The 23380-nt window shown below is 45.6% G+C and overlaps 1 protein-coding gene across 1 annotated transcript in view; it reads right to left on the reverse strand.

Annotated features, from left to right (window-relative positions):
• Positions 1-23380, reverse strand: part of LOC121280009 (cadherin-related family member 4-like) — an 83616-nt gene that overhangs the window by 31149 nt on the left and 29087 nt on the right. Inside the window, exons 7-9 of the mRNA XM_041191640.1 lie at positions 11794-11974; positions 9915-10008; positions 568-670 (exon numbers count right to left, since the gene is read on the reverse strand). Coding sequence (XP_041047574.1) covers positions 568-670; positions 9915-10008; positions 11794-11974 — 378 coding nt within the window. The remainder of the gene's footprint in view (positions 1-567; positions 671-9914; positions 10009-11793; positions 11975-23380) is intronic.

The raw sequence follows: 23380 nt of genomic DNA on the forward strand, positions 1-23380 counted from the left end.
CTCAGTTCCATGCATTGCTCTGGGAAGCTCCCAGTACCGCCCTATTCACCTCAGCCAGACCTTGCTGGAAAAATAATGACATGTTAACAATACAGACCATTATTAATGCTTAAATTGGAGCTAGCACTTTAGAGGATTAAGAGATATAGGGTGAGTTGCAAATCTCCAGAATTTGCTCCTTACCAACAAAATCTTGTCTTTAGCCTCCTGTTCCTTTCAAGAACTTGAACATTAATTGCCCATTAAACTCACTGTAGAAAGTGAAGTCTGGTCATTAATAGTATAAGTAGCCTTTAACGATGTAGGTGCAGTATAAATGGAAATTCTTTCTTTATGATCCAATGTACGAATGAGCAGGTGTAAATATTGGATGAATGCAGGGCTGGCTCTGGATGTGATGGTCTCCTCTAGAGTGAGGTACCAGAAGTTACCCAGTGTCTTCAGTTGAGGGGATGGGAAAATGAGGGGACAAAGTTGGTGAGAACAAGGATAGCATCCTTGATAATCCAGGTAAGATTTAGTTAGAGGTCAGTAAGTGTGTAGCACTCCGAGATCTGTGAATCTTACTTGTCCGTGGGGGATTTCCAGTGTCTGTCACAATGACTGTGGCTGTGTACTGAAAATCCAGACTTGCCATCTTAGCAGAATCATAATCCAGACTTTCGTTCACCTACAGAAGAAGCAGGCAGAGATTGTTAGTGATCGGCATTGATAATGCAGGAAACTGGGACTGCTGCAGCCATTCCTGCCTCATCACCCAACTGCACCAGACCCCAAGGATGCAGGGCATGTTGTCAAATAGCTTGGGGAGCCCACAGCACTCCCAGGCCCAGCCGGACGAAACAACGTCTTCCTCCCTACTGTGTACAGTGTATCTCAATAGTGCCCTCAGCAGGTGCTTCAGCAAAGTGTCTAAGGGATCATCGGCGAATGGAGGCAGGCAGCTGTGCCAGGAGTGGATGAGAGCAAGGAAACAGTCACCTTCCCAGTGAATAAATTATTCAATTCCTCACCCCGACCCTCCTGCCAAGGCTAGGAATTGGGCTGCAAAGCTCCGGTTTTTCAGATGGTAAGCAGCCTGCTCCATCACCAATATGGTGGCAGGAAGTGAGGCACTGTCCTGCTGGACAAGGAGATGGTACTGATGGCAGCAGAGAGCCATTCTAGCTAGGATTTAATAACGGCTGCTTAGGATCTTGTGCTTTTGGCAGAGACCACTTTCCACTTTGAACTAGCACAGCATCTTGTACACCACATGCTGAACCTGTTCAGCACAACGTACTGCTATGCAGCTTGTGTCACCCCATTCCTCTCTCACCAATGCTATTTAAAGGAATTATGCAATAAGTACAGGCTAATGTTTCTGCCTATTGTTTGACTACTGAGTATTTTTTGCTGTGCTCTGGTATTCTCAAATGCTCACTCTCTACACAGTGAGGGAGGTTTCACTGCTCTCACTGTCAGATCCGGCTGGTCTGCCTTTCGGGATATCAGATGAGTGGAAGCAACAAGGTCAATATCACAGAGCGGGAGAAGGTGACTTCAGGGAGCACTTCACTGACCTCTGTGTGACTCAAGACAAGTCAGGGACATCTTTAGTTCACCAAGGCGGGTATCACTGAACTCTGTCACCTGCCGCAGCCATAAATCTAACAACAAACCAGCGTATGGACAGCACTGCCTATTGCTATCAAGATCACTGTGACCTTTCTCTTCACAAGCCTCTTAACCTTTCCCAGTTCCCTTTCCAGTGTCTACAATACCAGCTCCTCTCCCTGTTTCTTTAATCCCATCACTCCTCCCACCATCTATAATCCAATTTCCTCCTCCAGCATCTATAATCCTATCTCCCCACCCTGCATCTATAATCTCAGTTCATTCCCAATTTCTATAATCCCAGCTCCCCATCCAGCATCCATAATCCCAGCTCCCCTCCCAGCGTCTATAATTCCATCTCCCCTCCCAGTGTCTATAATCCCAGTTCCCCTCCCAGCGTCTATAATTCCATCTCCTCTCCCGGTGTCTACAGCCCCAGCTCCCCTCCCAGTGCCTATAATCCCATCTGCCCTCTCAATGTCAATGATCCCAGCTCTCCTCCCAGTGTCTATAATACCAGCTCCCCACCTGGCGCCTATAATCCCAGCTCCCCACCTGGCATCTATAATCCCATCTCCTCTCCCAGCACCTATACTCCCATCTCCCCAACCAGCATCTATAAACCAGCAGATTCCCAGTTTCTATAATCCCAGCTCCCCACCCAGCGTCTATAATACCAGATTCCCTCCCAATTTCTATAATCCCAGCTCCCCTCCCAGTTTCTATAATCCCAGCTCCCCTCTCAGAGTCTATAATCCCATCTCTCCACCCAGCATCTATAATCCCAGATCCCCTCCCAGTGTCTATAACCCCAGCTCCCCACCTGGCGTCTATAATCACAGCTCCCCTCCAAGTGTCTATAATACTATCTCCCCTCCAAGCATCTATAATCCCTGCTCCCTCCCAGTGTCCATAATCCCATCTCCCCTCCCAGCATCTATAACCCCAGCTCCCCTCCCAGTTTCTATAATCCCAGCTCCCTTCCCAGTGTCTATAATCCCAGCTCCCCACCTGGCGTCTGTAGTCCCAGCTCCCCACCTGGCGTCTATAATCACAGCTCCCCTCCAAGTGTCTATAATACCATCTCCCCTCCAAGCATCTATAATCCCTGCTCCCTCCCAGTGTCCATAATCCCATCTCCCCAACCAGCATCTATAATACCAGCACATTCCCAGTTTCTATAATCCCAGCTCCCTGCCCATGTCTATAATCCCAGATCCCCTCCCAGTGCCTATAATCCCAGCTCTCCTCACAGTGTCTATAATCCCAGTTCCCCTCCCAGTTTCTATAATCTCATCTCCCCTCTCAGAGTCTATAATACCAGCTCCCCGCTCAGCATCTATAATCCCAGCTCCCCTCCTGGCATCTATAATCCCAGCTCCCCTCCCAGCATCTATAATCCCAGCTCCCCTCCCGGGGTCTATAATACCAGCGGCCCCTCCCAGCATCTGTAATCCCAGCTCCCTCCTAGCATCTGTAATCCCAGCTCTCCTCCCAGCATCTGTAATCCCAGCCCTCCTCCCAGCATCTGTAATACCAGCTCCCATCCTAGCGTCTATAATCCCAGCTCCCCTCCCAGCATCTATAATCCCAGCTCCCCTCCTGGCGTCTATAATCCCAGTTCCCCTCCCGGCATCTGTAATCCCAGCTCCCTTCCCAGCATCTGTAATCCCAGCTCCCATCCTAGCGTCTATAATTGCAGTTCCCCTCCCAGCATCTGTAATCCCAGCCCTCCTCCCAACATCTGTAATCCCAGCTCCCATCCTAGCGTCTATAATTGCAGTTCCCCTCCCAGCATCTGTAATCCCAGCCCTCCTCCCAACATCTGTAATACCAGCTCCCATCCTAGCGTCTATAATCCCATCTCCCCTCCTGGTGTCTATAATCCCAGCCCCCATCCCAGCCTCTGTAATCCCAGCTCCCCTCCCAGCATCTGTAATACCAGCTCCCATCCTAGCGTCTATAATTGCAGCTCCCCTCCCAGCATCTATAATCCCAGTTCCCCTCCCGGTGTCTATAATACCAGCCCCAATCCCGGCATCTGTAAACCTAGCTCCCCTCCCGGCATCTATAATCCCAGCTCCCCTCCCGGTGTCTATAATACCAGCCCCAATCCCGGCATCTGTAAACCTAGCTCCCCTCCCGGCATCTATAATCCCAGCTCCCCTCCTGGCATCTATAATCCCAGCTCCCCTCACGGCATCTATAATACCAGCAGCCCCTCCCGGCATCTGTAATCCCAGCTCCCTCCCAGCATCTGTAATCCCAGCTCCCTCCCAGCATCTGTAATCCCAGCTCCCCTCCCAGCATCTGTAATACCAGCTCCCATCCTAGCGTCTATAATTGCAGCTCCCCTCCCAGCATCTATAATCCCAGCTCCCCTCCTGACGTCTATAATCCCAGCCCCCCTCCCGGCATCTGTAATCCCAGGTCCCCTCCCAGTATCTGTAATCCCAGCTCCCTCCCAGTGTCTATAATACCAGCAGCCCCTCCCGTCATCTGTAATCCCAGCTCCCTCCCACCATCTATAATCCCAGCTCCGCTCCCGGTGTCTATAATACCAGCAGCCCCTCCCGGCATCTGTAATCCCAGCTCCCTCCCAGCATCTGTAATCCCAGCTCCCCTCCCAGCATCTGTAAACCCAGCCCTTCTCCCAGCATCTGTAATACCAGCTCCCATCCTAGCGTCTATAATTGCAGCTCCCCTCCCAGCATCTATAATCCCAGCTCCCCTCCCGGCATCTATAATCCCATCTCCCCAACCAGCATCCATAATACCAGCACATTCCCAGTTTCTATAATCCCAGCTCCCTGCCCAATGTCTATAATCCCAGATCCCCTCCCAGTGCCTATAGTCCCAGCTCTCCTCACAGTGTCTATAATCCCAGTTCCCCTCCCAGTTTCTATAATCTCATCTCCCCTCTCAGAGTCTATAATACCAGCTCCCCGCTCAGCATCTATAATCCCAGCTCCCCTCCTGGCGTCTATAATCCCAGCTCCACTCCCAGTGTCTATAATCCCAGCTCCTCTCCTGGCATCTATAATCCCAGCTCCCCTACCGGCATCTATAATCCCAGCTCCCCTCCCGGGGTCTATAATACCAGCAGCCCCTCCTGGCATCTGTAATCCCAGCTCCCTCCTAGCATCTGTAATCCCAGCTCCCCTCCCAGCATCTGTAATCCCAGCCCTCCTCCCAGCATCTGTAATACCAGCTCCCATCCTAGCGTCTATAATCCCAGCTCCCCTCCCAGCATCTATAATCCCAGTTCCCCTCCCGGCATCTGTAATCCCAGCTCCCCTCCCAGCATCTGTAATCACAGCTCCCATCCTAGCGTCTATAATTGCAGTTCCCCTCCCAGCATCTGTAATCCCAGCCCTCCTCCCAACATCTGTAATACCAGCTCCCATCCTAGCGTCTATAATTGCAGCTCCCCTCCCAGCATCTATAATCCCAGTTCCCCTCCCAGCATCTATAATCCCAGCCCCCCTCCCGGCATCAGTAATCCCAGCTCCCCTCCCAGTATCTGTAATCCCAGCTCCCATCCTAGCGTCTATAATTGCAGCTCCCCTCCCAGCATCTATAATCCCAGGTCCCCTCCCAGTGTCGATAATCCCAGCCCCCTCCCAGAATCTGTAATCCCAGCTCCCATCCTAGCGTCTATAATTGCAGCTCCCCTCCCAGCATTTATAATCCCAGCTCCCTTCCCGGTGTCTATAATCCCAGCCCCCTCCTGGTATCTGTAATCCCAGCTCCCATCCTAGCATCTATAATTGCAGCTCCCCTCCCAGCGTCTGTAATCCCAGCCCTCCTCCCAACATCTGTAATCCCAGCTCCCATCCTAGCGTCTATAATTGCAGCTCCCCTCCCAGCATCTATAATCCCAGCTCCCCTCCTGGTGTCTATAATACCAGCCCCAATCCCGGCATCTTGTAAACCCAGCTCCCCTCCCGGCATCTATAATCCCAGCTCCCCTCCTGGCATCTATAATCCCAGCTCCCCTCACGGCATCTATAATACCAGCAGCCCCTCCCGGCATCTGTAATCCCAGCTCCCTCCCAGCATCTGTAATCCCAGCCCTCCTCCCAGCATCTGTAATACCAGCTCCCATCCTAGCGTCTATAATTGCAGCTCCCCTCCCAGCATCTATAATCCCAGCTCCCAGGTCCCTCCCAGCATCTGTAATCCCAGCTCCCCTCCCAGCATCTGTAAACCCAGCCCTCCTCCCAGCATCTGTAATACCAGCTCCCATCCTAGCGTCTATAATTGCAGCTCCCCTCCCAGCATCTATAATCCCAGTTCCCCTCCCAGCATCTATAATCCCAGCCCCCCTCCCGGCATCAGTAATCCCAGCTCCCCTCCCAGTATCTGTAATCCCAGCTCCCATCCTAGCGTCTATAATTGCAGCTCCCCTCCCAGCATTTATAATCCCAGCTCCCTTCCCGGTGTCTATAATCCCAGCCCCCTCCTGGTATCTGTAATCCCAGCTCCCATCCTAGCATCTATAATTGCAGCTCCCCTCCCAGCGTCTATAATCCCAGTTCCCCTCCCAGCATCTGTAATCCCAGATCCCCTCCCAGTATCTGTAATCCCAGCTCCCATCCCAGCATCTGTAATCCCAACTCCCCTCCCAGCGTCTAGAATCCCAGATCCCCTTACAACATCTATAATCCCAGATCCCCTTCCAGTATCTATAATCCTAGATCAATTCCCAGACTGTATAATCCCAGCACATTCCCAGTGTCTATAACACCAGATAGACTAGTAATCCAGAGACCCAGGGTAATGCTCTTGGGACCGCGGTTCGAATCCCGCCACAGCAGATGGTGGAATTTGAATTCAATAATAGTCTGGAATTAAAAGTCTAATGAGACCATGAAACCACTGTCAATTGTTGTAAAAACCCATCTGGTTCACTAATGTCCTTAAGAGAAGGAAACCTGTCTTCCTTACCTGGTCTGGTCTACATGTGACTCCAGACCCACAGCAATATGGTTGACTCTTAAATGCCCTCTGAAATGGCATAGCAAGCCGCTCAGTTGTATCAAACTGCTACAAAGTGTCAAAAAAGGAATTAAACCGGGCGGATCACCCGGCACCAACCTAGACACCAACAACGGCAATCGCAGCCCTGTCAACCCTGCAAAGTCCTCCTTGCTAACACCTGGGGGCTAGTGCCAAAATTGGGAGAGCTGTCTCACAGGCTAGTCAAGCAACAGCCTGACATAGTCATCCTCATGGAATCATACCTTACAGATAATGGCCCAGACTCTACCATCACCATCCCTGGATATGTCCTGTCCCACCAGCAGGACAGATCCAGCAGAGGTGGCAGCACAGTGATATACAGTCAGGAGGGAGTTGCCCTGGGAGTCCTCAACATCAACTCCAGACACCATGAAGTCTCATGGCATCAGGTCAAACATGAGCAAGGAAACCTCCTGCTGATTACCATGTACTACCCTCCCTCAGCTGATGAATCACTGCTCCTCCATGTTGAACACCGTTTGGAGGAAGCACTGAGGGTGGCAAGGGCGCAGAATGTACTCTGGGTGGGAACTTCAATGTTTATCACAAAGAATGGCTCAGTAGCACCACTACTGACCTAGCTGGCTGAGTCCTAAAGGACTAGCTGCTAGGCTGGGTCTGCAGCAGGTGGTAAGGGAACCAACAAGAGGGAAAAACATACTTGACCTCATCCTCACCAACCTGCCTGCTGCAGATACATCTGTCCATGATGGTATCAGTAGGAGTGACCACCGCAGTCATTGTGGAGATGAAGTCCCGCCTTCATATTGAGGATACCCTCCATCATGTTGTGTGGCACAACCACCACTGTGCTAAATGGGATAGATTTTGAACAGATCTAGTAACTCAAGACTGAGCATCCATGAGGCACTGTGGGCCATCAGCAGCAGCAGAATTGTACTCAAACACAATCTGTAAACTCATGGCCCGGCATAACCTCGACTCTACCATTACCATCAAGCCAGGGGATCAACCCTGGTTCAATCAAGAGTGCAGGAGGGCATGCCAAGAGCAGCACCGGGCATACCTAAAAATGAGGTGTCAACCTGGTGAAACTATACACAGGACAACTTGCATGCCAAACAGCATAAGCAACAAGAGATAGCCAGAGCTAAGTAACCCCACAACCAACGGATCAGATCTAAGCTCTGCAGTCCTGCTGCATTCAGTTGTGAATGCTGGTGAGCAATTAAACAACTCACTGGAGGAAAACAGAATTACCTGGAAAAACTCAGCAGGTCTGGCAGCATCAGCGGAGAAGAACAAAACTGACGTTTTGAGACCTCATGACCCTTCAATAGAACTGCTGAAGGGTCATGAGGACTCAAAAAGTCAGCTTTGTTCTTCTCTGCCGATGCTGCCAGACCTGCTGAGTTTTTCCAGGTATTTCTGTTTTTGTTTTGGATTTCCAACATCCACAGTTTTTTGTTTTTAACTCACTGGAGGAGGGGGCTCCACAAATACCCCCTTCCTTGATGATGGGGAGCCCAGCACATCAGTGCAAAAGATAAGGCTGAAGCCTTTGCTACAATCTTCAGCCAGAAGTGCCGAGTGGATGATCCATCTCAGTCTTCTCCAGAGGTCCCCAGCATCACAGATGTCTGTCTTCAGCCAATTCAACATGCACCACATGATATCAAGAAATGGCTGAAGGCACTGGATACTGCAAAGGCTATGAATATTCCAGCAACAGTACTGAAATTTGTGCCAGAACTTGCTGTGCCCCTAGCCAAGCTGTTTCAGTGCAGCTACAACACTGGAATCTACCCAGCAATGTGGAAAATTGCCCAGGTATGTCCTGTACACAAAAAGCAGGACAAACCAACCTGGCCAACTACCGCCCCATCAGTCTACTCTCCATCATCAGTAAAGTAATGGAGGGGGTCATCAACAGTGTTACCAAGTGGCACTTGCTTAGCAATAACCTGCTCATTGACACCCAGTTTGGCTTCTGCCAGGGCCATTCAACTCCTGACCTCATTGCAGCCTAGGTTCAAATATGGACAAAAGAGATGACCTCCCGAGGTGAGGTGAGAGTGACTGCCCTTGACATCAAGGCAGCATTTGACAGAGTGTGTCATCAAGGAGTCCTAGCAAAACTGGAGTCAATGGAAAACAGGGGGAAAACTCTCCGCTGGTTGGACTCATACCTAACACAAAGGAAAATGGTTCTGGCTGTTGGAGGTCAGTCATCTCTGCTCCAGGACATCACACAGGAGTTCCTCAGGGTAGTGTCCTCGGCCCAACCATCTTCAGCTGCTAAATCAATGCCCTTCCTTCCATCATAAGGTCAGAAGTGGGAATGTTCGCTGATGATTGCACAATGTTCAGCACCATTTGCAACTCCTCAGACACTGAAGCAATCCATGTCTAAATGGAGCGAGACCTGGACAATATCCAAGCTTGGGCTGACAAGTGGCAAGTAACATTTGCGCCACACAAGTACCAGGCAATGACCATCTCCAACAAGAGAGAATCTAACTATCACCCCTTGACATTCAATGCCATTACCATCACTGCATCTCCCACCATCAATATCGTTGGGGGGGTTACCATTAACCAGAAACTGAACTGGACTAGCCATATAAATACTGTGGCTACAATAGCAGGTCAGAGGCTAGGAATCATGTGACGAATAACTCACCTCCTAACCCTCCAAATTGTGTCCACCCAAGTACAAGGCACAAGTCAGGAGTGTGATGGAATGCTCCCCACTTGCCTGGATGTGTGCAGCTCCCACAATGCTCAAGATGTTTGACACCATCCAGGACAATGCAGTTTGCTTGATTAGCGCCACATCTACATTCACACCTTCCACCACCAACGCACAGTAACAGCAGCATGTACCATCTACAAGGTGCACTGCAGGAATTCACCAAGGCTCCTTAGACAGCACCTTCCAAACCCATGACCATTACCATCTAGAAGGACAAAGGCAGCAGATAAGTGGGAACACCAGCACTTGGAAGTTCCCCTCCAAATAAATCACCATCCTGACTTGGAATTATATTGCCGTTCCTTCATTGTCGCTGGGTCAAAACCTTGGAACTCCCTCCCTAAGAGCACTGTGGGTGTACCTACACCACATGGACTGCAGCAGTTCAAGTTGACAGCTCACCACCACTATCTCATGGGCAATTAGTCCACATCCCGTTAATGAATTTAAAAAAAGCTCCTGTCCCAGTGTCTATAATTCCAGCACATTCCCAATGTCTATAATCCTAGTTCCCCTCCCAGTGTCCATTTTCAGAGTTTATCTGATTTTTGGGCCTGGAAAGAGAGCAGTTTCTTACCTTCACACTACTGGCGTGATACTTGAATTTAAAAAGCGAGTTGTCATTGGCTACAATTGAATATGAAAGGCTAGTATTCGAATAATCAGGATCACTGCAAGTCAGGTCAAAGAGGATTGTTTCCGCTGGAGTTGTTCTGGGATGTTAGCCCTGGAGGGAGACAGTGAGTACAGTGTTTACTGGATGTATCCAGTAAAAATAAAACCAACTATATCTGACTAATGCTGAGGACGAGACTAACCCTTGGGTTTTAAACTTGAGGTTTCCAGCCACCTGTTTGCTCTTCTCTATGTTATTTTCTCTCCTGCCTTTTCAGGGTAATTGGACAAATCAAGCTAATTATAACCTTGTTTTCTCACACATTCCTGGTTCCATAGCTGCTGGGCATTAAACTTTCAAGGAAGACGTAAGTGTACAATTTTAGATCATGAACTCTCTCCTCCATCCCCACCCCCTTTCCGTTTTTTCCCCTTCCTTTTTGTTTTTTCCAATAATTTATATAGATTTTTCTTTTCCCACTTATTTCCATTATTTTTAAATGTATTTCCATCCATTGTTTTATCTTTAACTTTTAGCCCTTTTAAATTCCTTCACCCCACCCCACCCCCTTAAACCAGCTTATATTTCAACCCTTTCCTATTTTTACTTAGTTCTGTTGAAGGGTCATGAGGACTCGAAACGTCAGCTGTGCTCTTCTCCACCAATGCTACCAGACCTGCTGAGTTTTTCCAGGTATTTCTGTTTTTGTTTTTATTAAACTTTCAACTTGGTTTCTCAATGTAAAAGCTGCTCAGATTCACCAGGTTGTATCTAAAACCACTTAAACAGCCAAATGCATAAAGTCGAGAGAAGACATTAAAGCAGCCAACCCCACTCCTTCCAATGTAGTATGTGTACTGTGAACCACCACCACCACCCTCCCCACCCTCTTCATTCCCTGATGAAAGGTTCTCTAAATTGTTCCAAACAAAATTCCATGACTCTGATCCAACCCTGCTTCTACCTCCTACGTTACCTCGGATATGAAAGTATTTTTGGTTTGTTAGCTTATTGTTAAATTCTGTCGTGACCTCAATTCTTAATTTAAATCAGCTGGAGAATCCTTCAATGCAGCTAATTCCTCCCTGGAAATGGAAATTCTGTAAGAAGATACGATTTAACAATGGACCAACGAAGGACTTGCCTAATACAACCTTGGGACATCCCCAACTGCTTTACAACCAATGAAACACTTTTGAAGTGTAGCACTGTTGTAATGTCACGAATGCTACTGCCAGTTTGCACACAGTAAGATCCCACAAACACCATTGGGATAATGACCACATAATCCAATTTGGAGATGTTGGATGTGGAATTAATATTGGCCAGGACAATGGGGGAAGCTCCCCTGCTCTTCCTTGAAATAGTGCAATGGAACATTTTACATCCTTCAGTACTGCACTGGAGTATCTGTCTGGATTCTGTGTCTGCAGTGGGACTTGAACCCACGATCCCTGCCTCAGAGGTGTGAGTGCTACTGACTGAGCCAGGGCTGACAAGTTAGATTATAGTCACGTCAAGCTGCACTAAGCGGAGAAAGCTATATCTGAGTTGAAGTTTATCATCAATTGATGCTGGCAGTTTTGTATCACTGTATTTGAAAAGAATTTATATCATGCTGTAAGGTTAGAAATGTGACAGCCCATTCCACCCACCGAAGTATTACCGATTCCAGAAAGTGAACAACTTGTGCCAACGCCAAGGCAGACCTCAAGAGCAGTCCAGGGGTTGGGAGCCTGGGACTGGGAGTCCACTATCTTTCTGCCCGGTGAGCGATTGACAAAGGAAAAACTCACTGGATAAAAATCCCAGAAGGAATAGTGTGGTTGCTGACACTTACACTAGGATGGGGGGAGTGCACTGTGGGTCATTATCATTCACATCTGTCACATAGACTGTGAGATTAGCCAACGAACTGTAAAGGTAGCTGTTGTCAAAAGCTACAATCACCAACAGGTTGACAGCAAGGCCTGGTTTCTGATCCAGGTCGAGATTATAAGATGTTTTGATGATTCCAGTTTCTGTAATAACAAGAAAGGGAGAAGGTTAAAGTTTGAATGGGACGAAATTGCCATCTCTACAGGACAACAGGAAATCGAATAAGGGAAGTAACATTCTACATTCCCAACTCTCAGCCAGTGATATCTTACTGCCAGCTATGGGAAAGGCAGAAGGATCCCACTACTTTTAAATCTGTTTATAGTGCATAAAATCTCCAGATAATACACCCAGTGTACAGGCAAGTAATACTCCGTAACATACATGTTTTCTATTGTACATTGACAAGTGAGATGCTTTGATGAGGGTATAATCAGTCTATGGAATGACGCACTAGAAGACATAATAACATCCTTTCCCAGCTATACTTATCCTTGTACACAGCAGCAATCATTGCTCAAAGTTCGGATGCAGTTTAAAGGGGACAAGAACCATCCATCACTGTTTTACAGCAGACTGACTGATCATCACGTCCCAAGATTGACAGGAGAGAAAATATTACACACCTTTAACTGATACTGAGCACAGCAAAGATTGGCAATATTAATTGCCTGCTTTGCAACCCCTTGCTTAAGATGCAAATAATGTTATTATTCTCACCCTGTAATCTTTTATTCACAGTTATTTACCCTAGTGAAAATTTTTCCCTTCTACCTTGCAGGGTTGATTAGCAGTATTCCCTTGAGATGAAAAGTTGTTTTATAGGGAGAGAGTGTGAGAGAAACAGCGTAGTAATTTACAATGATAGAGTTTGAGAGAAACAGCATGGTCATTTACAGCGAGAGAGTGTGAGAGAAGCAGCGGGGTCATATACAGTGAGGGAGTGTGAGAGGAACAGCATGGTCACTTACAGTGAGAGACTGTGAGAGAAACAACATGGTCATTTAAAGCAAGAGAGTGTGAGAGAAACAGCATGGCCATTTACAGTGAGAGAGTTTGAGAGAAACAGTGTGGTCATTTACAGTGGCAGATCTTGAGAGAAACAGCATGATCACTTACAGTGAGAGGGTGTGAGAGAAACAGCAGGGCCATTTACAGTGAGAGAGTGAGGGAGAAACAGAGTGGCCATTTACAGGGAGACAGTGTGAGAACAGTGGGGCCATTTACAGTGAGAGTGTGAGAGAGACACAGCGTGGTTATTTACAGGGAGTGAGAGGGAGAAACAGCGTGGCCATTTACAGTGAGAGAGTTTGAGAGAAACAGCAGGGTCATTTAAAGTGAGAGAGTGTGAGAGAAACAGTGTGGTCACTTACAGGGGGACATTTTGAGAAAAACAACTTGGTCATTTACAGGGAGACAGTGTGAGAGCAGGGGGGACATTTACAGTGAGAGTGTGAGAGGAACAGCGTGGTCATTTACAGCAAGAGAATGCGAGAGGAGCGGGGCCTTTAACAGTGACATAGTGAAAGAGTGTGAGAGACCATTAAAGATGGCGAGAAGGATAAAAGTGCAGAGAGCAGCTGATTGGTGATAAGGATTGGTGTATATCTCTAATCTTTAAAGTTATGTAAGGTCTTTAGTTTGTGTTTAGATCTCTAGTCTTTTATTCTCTTCTTCATAAAGATAACTTGTTAAGTGTAAGGTCGAGTCTGGTGTGTATAAAAAAGTAATTATAATAAAGTGCAAAGAGTGGGTTCCCTAGAGTAATTAATTAATAAATTGAATAAAATATGATAGTGATGGCAGGACCAGTGATGTGCCGCTACTGCAGCATGTGGGTGCTGCTGGACACAAAGGTGATCCAGAGCGAACACGTCTGTACCAAATGTTTGCAGCTCGAGGAACTTTGGAGCTGAGTTAAGGAGCTGGAGTCCGAGCTGCAGATATTGCACCACATCAGGGAGGGGAAAAGCTTTATGGACACTTTGCTCCAGCAGGCAGTTACCTCAGATTAGGTAATTTAAATTTGGTCTGTGATCAGGGACAGAGGGTGTGATTGCAGGCGAGTCAGGTACGGGGAACCAAGGGCATCGTTCGAGGAGCCTCGGCCCCTGCAACTGTCCAGCAGGCATAAGGTTCTTGTAAGCTGTATGGGTGAGAGCAGGGACTGCAGGGAGGATGAGCAAACTGACCACGGCACCGTGGTACAGGGAGCCATTCAAATGGGGGGAGGAAACAGGGATGTAGCCATGGTAGGGGATATTATAAGTAGGGGGATAAATTCCGTTCTTTGCAGCCATGAGCCTGATTCCCAAAGGCTGTGTTGTCTGCTCAGTGCCAGGGTTAAGGACACTGAGGATAATCTCCTCAGGGCTAGAGAGTAGCTTGGAGTGGGAGGGGAGGGATCCAGTTGTCATCATCCATGTTCGTACCAATGACATTGATAAGACTAGAATGGAGGTTCTGCTGAAAGAATTGGAACAGTTAGGAGCTAGATTAAAAAGCAGAACCTCCAAGTTAATAATCTCAGGATTGCTACGTGAGCCACGGGCAAACTGGCATAGGGTAAATAAAATCAAGGAGTTAAATATGTGGCTCAAGGATTGGTGTGGGAGGAATGGGTTTCAGTTCATGGGGCACTGGCACCAGCACTGGGGTAGAAGGGAGCTGTTCCAGTGGGACAGGCTTCACTTGAACTGTGCTGGGACCAGTGTCCTGGCGAATCGAATAATGGGCTGTAGACAGGGCTTTGAACTAAATGGGGTGGTGGGGGGGGGAGGGTTCTGGAGAGGAGATACATAGGCTTACAAAGCAAAAGGCTATGGCAGCCTTGCAGGGCAGCTATTAGGTAATGATACCCAGAATGTGACAGGAAGGGACAGTGTACAAACATCAAAAAAACTGCAGCACATAGGGGCAAAGGGGGAAAAAATGGTAAAAATGCAAAATTAATGGCTCTTTACTTAAATGCACGTAGTATTCAGAACAAAATAAATGAATTAATGGCACAAATTGGGGTTAATGGGTATGATCTCATAGCCATTACAGAGACGTGAATACAAGGAGATCAAAGCTGGGAATTAAATATTCAGGGGTATGTGACTTTTCAAAAGGACAGACAGGAAGGAAAGGGTGATGGGGTAGCTTTGGTAGTACGAGATGGAACAAGTATGATAGCAAAAAAGGATCTTGGATCATATGAATCCATATGGGTGGAGGTAAGAAATAACATGGGGAAGAAGACATTGGTGGGAGTAGTTTATCGGCCCCCTGACAGTAGCTATACTGTAGGAAAGAGAATAAATCAGGACATAATCAGGGCATGTAATAAAGGCAGTACATTAAACATGGGTGACTTCAATCTTCATATAGATTGGGAAAATCAAATTGGCAGAGATAGACACAAGCAAGAATTCATAAAGTGTATTCGGGATAGTTTCTTAGAACAGTATGTTGTGAATCTAACCAGGGATCAGGTTATTTTGGATCTGGTAATGTGTAATGAGACAGGTTTAATAAATGATCTCAGAGTAAAGGATCCCCTCGGAAACAGTGACCATAATATGGTAGAACTTAGCATTCAATTTGAGAGTGAGAAACTTGGGTCAGAGACAACAGTGCTAAACTTAAATAAGGGTAATTACAATTGAATGAGGGCAGAGTTGGCTGGAGTGGACTGGGAAAGGAGTTTAGTTGAAAAGATGGTTGATGAACAAAGGCAAACATTTAAGAAAATAGCTCATGACTCCCAACAAAGATATATCCCAGTGTGGGAGAAGGTTTCAAGGAAGGGGATAAACCAACCATGGTTAACTAAGGAAGTTAAAGATAGTATCAAATTGAAACGAAAAACATATAATGTGGCAAAGATTAGTGATAAGCCAGAGGATTGGGAAAGTTTTAAAAAGCAACAAAAGATGACCAAAAAAAATAAAGAGGGAGAAAATAAACTTTGAGGGTAAACTAGCAATTAAATAAAAACGGACAGTAAGAGCTTCTTTAAATACATAAAAATGAAGAGACAGGCCATAGTGAACATAGGCCCCTTAGAGAATGAGGCTGGGGAAATAATAATTGGGAACCAGGAAATGGCAGAGGAGTTGAATGAATACTTTGCTTCAGTCTTCATAGTAGAAGATACTAATAGCACTCTAAAAATACTAAGTAATCAAGGGGCAAAAGTTGGGGAATCGGGGGTGGGAGAGGAAATAAATACAATAACTATCACTAGAGAAAAAGTACTAGGGAAACTAATGGGGCTAAAGGCCGATAAGTCCCCTGGATCTGATGGGTTGCATCCTAGGATATTAATGGAAGTAGCTGCAGAGATAGTGGATGCACTGGTAGTAATCTTCCAAGAATCCTTAGATTCTGGAAAGCTCCAGAGGATTGGAGAAAGGCTAATGTAACACCCTTATTCAAGAAGGGAGGGAGACAAAAAACAGGTAACTATAAACCAGTTAGCTTAACATCTGTCACTGGGAAAATATCGGAGTCTATCATAAAGCATGTAATAGCAGAGCATTTAGAAATACATAATCTAACCAAGCAAAGTCAGCATGGCTTCATGAAGGGGAAATCATGCCTAACAAATTTAGTAGAAATCTTTGAGGAGGTAACAAGCAGGATAGATAAAGGGGAACCAGTAGATGTCATATATTTGGATTTCAAAAAGGCATTCGATAAGGTACCACCACGTAAGGCTATTTAATCAGATAACAGCTCATAGTGTTCAGAGTAGTATATCAGCATGGATAGAGGATTGGCTAACTAATAGAAGACAGGGAGCTGAGATAAGGGGGGCATTTTTGGGATGGCAACATGTAATTAGTGGAGCGTCACAGGGATCGGTGCTGGGGCTCCAATTATTTACAATACATATTAATGACTTAGATGAGGGAAGTGAATGTACTATCACCAAATTTGCAGATGACACAAAAATAGGTGGGAAGGCAAGTGGTGAGGATGACACAAGGAGTCTACAGAGGGATACAGACAGGTTAAGTGAATGGGCAAAAACTTGGCAGATGGAATATAATGTGGGAAAATGTGAGGTTGTGCACTTTGGCAGGAAGAATAGAGTAGCTGAAATATTATTTAAATGGAGAAAGACTACGGAAGGGTGCAGCACAGAGGGGTTTGGGAGTCCTCGTGCATGAATCCAAAAAAAACATACAAATTCAACAGGTAATAGAGAAGGCAAATGGAATGTTGGTCTTTATTTTAAAGGGAATAGAATATAAAAATATGGAAGTCTTGCTAAAACTGTACAAGGCACTAGTGAGACCACACCTAGAATACTGTGAATAGTTTTGGTCCCCTTACGTAAGGAAAGATATACTGGCATTGGAGGCAGTCCAGAGAGAAGGTTCACTAGGTTGATTCCGAGTCTGGAGGGATTTTCTTATGAGGAGAGGTTGAGTAGGTTGGGCTTTTACTCAATGGAGTTTAGAAGAATGAAAAGCAACCATATTGAAACATATCAGATTCTTAGAGGGGCTTGACAGGGTAGATGATGAGGGGTTGTTTCCCCTTGTGGGAGAGTCTAGGACCGGAGCGCATAATTTCAGAGTAAGGGGACGCCCATTTGAAACAGAGATGAGGAGGAATTTCTTCCCTCAGAGGGTAGTGAATCTGTGGAATTCTTTACCGCAGAGGGCTGTCGAGGCTGGGTGTAAGTATATTCAAGGCAGAGATAGACAGATTTTTAATCTGTAAGGGAATCAAGGGTTATGGGGAAAAGGCAGGAATGTGGAGTTGAGGATTATCAGATCAGCCATGAATTCATTGAATGGCTCTGTCCATGTAGCCCTGTCCAAGGAGGATTAACCCACTGTTCAATCTCTAGGTAGCTTCATCTGAACAATTGGCCAGAGCCCAGGCCCAGCTAACTGAGGGGCTGGCTGCTATCTCAGGGGTGGCAGTTCGATATTGAGATGCCTCCTCAAAATTCTCCTTTGGCCCTTCACAAGCATCAATCCCCACCCGATGCACAGAAATAATCTCATCCCACACAGAACAAAACTTTCGTTAATAGCTTCAAACATCGTAAAAAATAGATGGACCCAATTTGCTGTTAAAGTAATGGTGAAGCTAATAGCTCTCATTGTTATTTATGCATAAATAACACAGCAAATTCAAGCAAGGGGCAGATGTGAAGTTCAATTAAAATATCCAAAAGTTGCTATATCTGTGTGGTAAATATGAAATAAACACATCTCAGAAAGTTGACTCTTCCCCATTTTCATCTTAGTGCCCTTGTAACTGCATGATAATTGTTAAGTACTTATAAGCAACCTCGCTGGCACTGAAAATTAATTTTAATCACTATAGAATTTCATTCCTCCAGGTTTTAACTGCTGATTTTAAAAATATAAAATTTATGAGGTTTCTTAATAAATTTTCCTTTCTGTCTCTTTTTCTCTCAATCCAATATTTTATCCCTTCTTATTGCTTTTCCAAACCTGATTTGATATTGAATTCTCCCACTCAAATTTACACTTCCTTCTCAGCCCCTGCACTGTTTATTCCACAATCTTCCAGTCTGCTTGGTTAAGGACAGTTGCTTGCCCTGTTCCAGATGCCCTGTTTCCTTCACTGCGCTGTTATCAGTTCACACTTTCAGCAACTTGCCAGGCTAAAAATTTTTAAAAACCCGAATGTGCCAGGGCAAGTCTAGCTAATAGCAGGCACTATTAGATACCCTGAGGCAGCAAATTATGACGAAAATCTTTATTTTTGACTGGAGTCTGAGATTGTTATCCGAGTGGCAAAGGTTAAGGGAAGATTTAATGGAATTCAAAATTATGAGCGATTTTGATCAAATAAATAAGAAACTGTTTCAACTAGAAGGAGGGTCAGTAACCTGAGGATACAGACTTAAGATAATTGACAAAAGAACCTGGGGAGAGGTGAGGAGAATTTATCATTTTACACAGCAAGTTGTTATGATCTGGAATGCATTGCCTGAAAGGGTGCTGAAAGCAGATTTAATGGTAACATTGAATAAGGAATTGGAAATGCTTTTTAAAACATGGATACATAGAACCTAGGAGCAGGAGTAGGCCATTAAGCCCTTCGAGCCTGTTCCACCATTCAATATAATCATGGCTGATCCTCTATCTCAACACCATACTCCCACTTTCTCTCCATACCCCTTGATGCCCATAATATCCAAAAATTTACGAATTTCTTTCTTGAATATACTCAGTGACCTGGCCTCCACAGCCCTCTGTGGTAGAGAATTCCACAGGTTGACCACACATTGAGTGAAGAAATTTCTCCTCATCTCAGTCCTAAATGGCCTGCCCCATATCCTGAGATTGTGGCCCCTGGTTCTAGACTCCCCAACCAGGGGAAACATCCTCCCTGCATCCAGTCTGTCTAGCCCTGTTAGAATTTTATATGTTTCGATCAGATCCCCTCTCATTCTTCTAAACTCGAGTGAACACAGACCCAGTTGAGCCAATCTCTCCTTATATGACAGTCCTGCCATCCCCGGTATTAGCCTAGTGAACTTTCACTGCACTCTCTCTATAGCAAGTATATCCTTACTTAGGTAGGGAGAGCAAAACTGCATGCAATATTCCAGGTGTGGTCTCACCGAGGTCCTGTATAACTGCAGTAAGACATCCCTACTTCTGAACTCAAATCCTCTTGCAATGCAGGCCAACATACCATTTGCCTCAGAGATGAAAACAAAAAACTGCGGATGCTGGAAATCCAAAACAAAAACAGAATTACCTGGAAAAACTCAGCAGGTCTGGCAGCATCGGCGGAGAAGAAAAGAGTTGACGTTTCGAGTCCTCATGACCTCAGTTCTGTCGAAGGGTCATGAGGACTCGAAAAGTCAACTCTTTTCTTCTCCGCCGATGCTGCCAGACCTGCTGAGTTTTTCCAGGTAATTCTGTTTTTGTTTTATACCATTTGCCTTCCTAATTGGTTGCTGCACCTGCCTGTTTACTTTCATTGACTGGTGTACAAGGACACCCAGATCCCTTTGTACAACCACATGTCCCAATATATCACCATTCAAATAATACTCTGCCTTTCTGTTTTTCACACCAAAGTGTATAACTTCACATTTATCCATGTTATACATCATCTGCCATGTGTTTGCACACACACACACAACTTGTCTAAATCACCCTGAAGCCTCCTTGCATCCTCCTCACGACCCCGCCCAGTTTTGTGTCATCAGCAAACTTGGAAATATTGAATTTGCTTCCCTCATTGAAGTCATTTACATATATCGTGAATAGCTGGGGCCCAAGCACTGATGCCTGTGGTACACCACTAGTCACTACCTGCCATCTGGAAAAAGACCCATTTATTCCTAATCCTAATATTCCTAATTTTCGGCTTAGCGAGCGGGGGTTGTAAAATGATGCAGGGTGATGTCGGGCGGGTGTCCTGATGACACCGCATGTCATTTAGATTTTCAGTCCGGCGGGCAGGCAGCCGACTCGGCTGTGTGCCCACTGAACTTTCAAAGGCCTATTAAGGCCAGTTAAAAACTCATTAAACTAACAAACTGAGCTGCCCAACCAACCTTAAGGTTGATGGGCAGGTGAAGAGCCCAGGCGGCCTTTGCATTTTTCATGGAACCTCATCCATGGGCGGGATGAGGTTTTGTGAAGTGTTTAGAAATTAAATAAAATTTTTAATGAAAAGTCATTGACATGTCCCAGCTCATGTGACACTGTCACATGAGAGGACATGCCATTTTTTTCTTTTCTTTATTTAGAATTTTAAAACTTAAATTTCTGCGCTCTTTTTACGTCCACACTGTGACTCTCACCTCCCGCTCTCGTGCTGTTTACTCCAGAAGTACTCCATATCTAAAGCAAAAAAATTTAGATCAATGGGAAAAGAGCAGGGGAATGGGACTAATTGGACAGCTCTTTCAAAGAAACAGTACAGGCACGATGGGATGAATGTACAGCATCCACTAATTTACCAAACACTGATTTGTGTTGAATGCCCTGTATCTACGATCTCAACAACTGAAACTACCAAAAGTAAAGATCTATCAATTGGTTTACAGTTGCTAAACCTCACCTGCCCTTGATCCTAATATTGGGGTGATCATATTACTGGAATTCTGTCTCTGGCCTCCAGATGGTGCTGCTGTGCAGTATCATAAATTAATTCTTACACTGTCTGTTGCCACCATCTGCTGGAAGATAGTGGGAATAGCAAGAATTTAACAAGTAGTTCTTTAAATTTAAAGGATGTGTTTAACGGTTCAGCAACGTTTTATCACATTCTAAATATTGGATGTTTTAAATTTGGAAATAGATTTTAGAGAACAATCATTGTATTGTTCAGTCAGTCACCTGTATGCAACAACACTGAGATTAGTTGCAGCAAACAATTTGCAGGAAATTAATTAGAATCATAAATTAATACTGCACAGGAGGAAGGCATTTGGCCCATTGGCTAGTTTTTTGATTCAGCTATCCAACTAATCAAACTCCCTTCCAATTTCCCCATAGGACTGTAATATTTTTTCTCAAATATTTATCCAATTATCTTTTCGATGTTATTATTGAATCTGCTTCCCCCACACTCTCAGGCTGTACATTTCAGATTATAACACTTTGCTGTGTAACAAAATGTTTCCTCATGTCACCTCATGTTTGTTTTGAGGGGGAGATGATGGCATAGTGGTATTGTCGCTGGACTAGTAATCCAGAAACCCAGGGTAATGCTCTGGGGACTTGTGTTCAAATCAGCAAGTGGTGGAATTCAAATTCAATAAAAATCTGGAATTAAAAGTCTAATGATGACAATGAAACCATTATCAATTGTTGTAAAAACCTATCTGGTTAACCATCAGGGAGGAAATCTTACCATCTGGCCTACATGTGACTCCACAAGTGGTTGACTCTGAAATGGCCTAGCAAGCCACTCACTCAGTTGTATCAAGTCTCAAAAAAGTAATGAAACTGGACAGACCATCCTGCATCAACCTAGGCACTGGAAACAACAATGCAAAGCCCTCCTTACTGATGCCTGGGGGCTAGTGCCAAAATTGAGAAAGCTGCTGCAGAGGCTAGTCAAGCAACAGCCTGACATAGTCATCCTCACAGAATCATGGGTGGAATTTTGCCCTTGGCGGGGGCAGTCGGGAAGGCAACGACCACCCACGATTGGCACCATGCCACAATTTTACACGGGCAGGTCAATTAAAGTACATTGACGTTGGCACACCAGGCTGACGTCAACGCGTTTTATTTCACGCTCGGGCGTGTCAGGCGTGTGCCCACATGTCGAGCGAAACATTCTGCCCCATACATTACAGATAATGTCCCAGACTCCACCATCACCATCCCTGGGTATGTCCTGTCCCACCAGCAGGATAGACCCAGCAGAGGTGGCAGCAAAGTGGTATACAGTCAGGAGGGAGTTGCCCTGGGAGTCCTCAACATTGACCCCAGACCCCATGACGTGTCATGGCATCAAGTCAAACATGAGCAAGGAAAACTCCTGCTGATTACCACGTACCACTCTCCCATTTGGGTGAAGCACTGAGGGTGGCAAGGGCACAGAACGTACTCTGGCTGGAGGACTTTAATGCCCATCACCAAAAGTGTCTTGGTAGCACCACTACTGATCGAGCTGGCCGAGTTCTAAAGGACATAGCTGCTAAACTGCGTCTGCGGCAGGCGGTGAGGGAACCAACAAGGGGGAAAAAACATACTTGACCTCATCCTCACCAACCTGCCTGCCGCAGATGCATCTGTCCATGACAGTATCGGTAGGAGTGACCACCGCACAGTCATTGTGGAGACGAAATCCTGCCTTCATATTGAGGATACCCTCCATCATGTTGTGTGGCACTACCACTGTGCTAAATGGGATAGATTTCAAACAGATCTAGCAACTCAAGACTGGGCATCCATGAGGCACTGTGGGCCATCAGCAGCAGCAGAATTGTACTCAAACACAATCTGTAACCTCATAGCCTGGTATATCCCCCACCCTACCATTGCCATCAAGCCAGGTCATCAATCCTGGTTCAATGAAGAGTGCAGGAGGGCACGCCAGGAGCAGCAGAGTAAAGATCCCTCTCACTACTTCAACATTATTCCTCAAGTTCCAACCTTCCAGGACTTGCACTTCTCCATTTCTCCCATCAGCCACACTAAGTCTCTCTGAATGTGATTCCTGTTTAGTTTGAGTTATTGCTGGTTATTTTGAATTATTGTTGGTTATTTTGAATTATTGTTGATATGATGTAGGGCATCAGATGCTATCAGACCTGCTGAGTTTTTCTAGTATTTTTTGTTTTTGATTCGAATTATTGCTGGTTATTAAATTTTTTGCTGTTTTTTTTTAACCATTACTTGTTATTTTAGTTACTGCTGGTTATTTGAATTATTGCTGGTTATTTGGAATTATTGATGGCTAGTTTGAGTTATTGCTGGTTATTTGGAATTAGTGCTGGTTAATTCAAATTATTGCTGGTTAGTTTGAATTATTGCTACTTATCTGGAATACAAAGAACAAAGAACAAAGAAAAGTACAGCATAGGAACAGGCCCT

Source organism: Carcharodon carcharias, chromosome 7 (assembly GCF_017639515.1).
Source record: "Carcharodon carcharias isolate sCarCar2 chromosome 7, sCarCar2.pri, whole genome shotgun sequence".
In the NCBI taxonomy this organism is placed as follows: Eukaryota; Metazoa; Chordata; class Chondrichthyes; order Lamniformes; family Lamnidae; genus Carcharodon; species Carcharodon carcharias.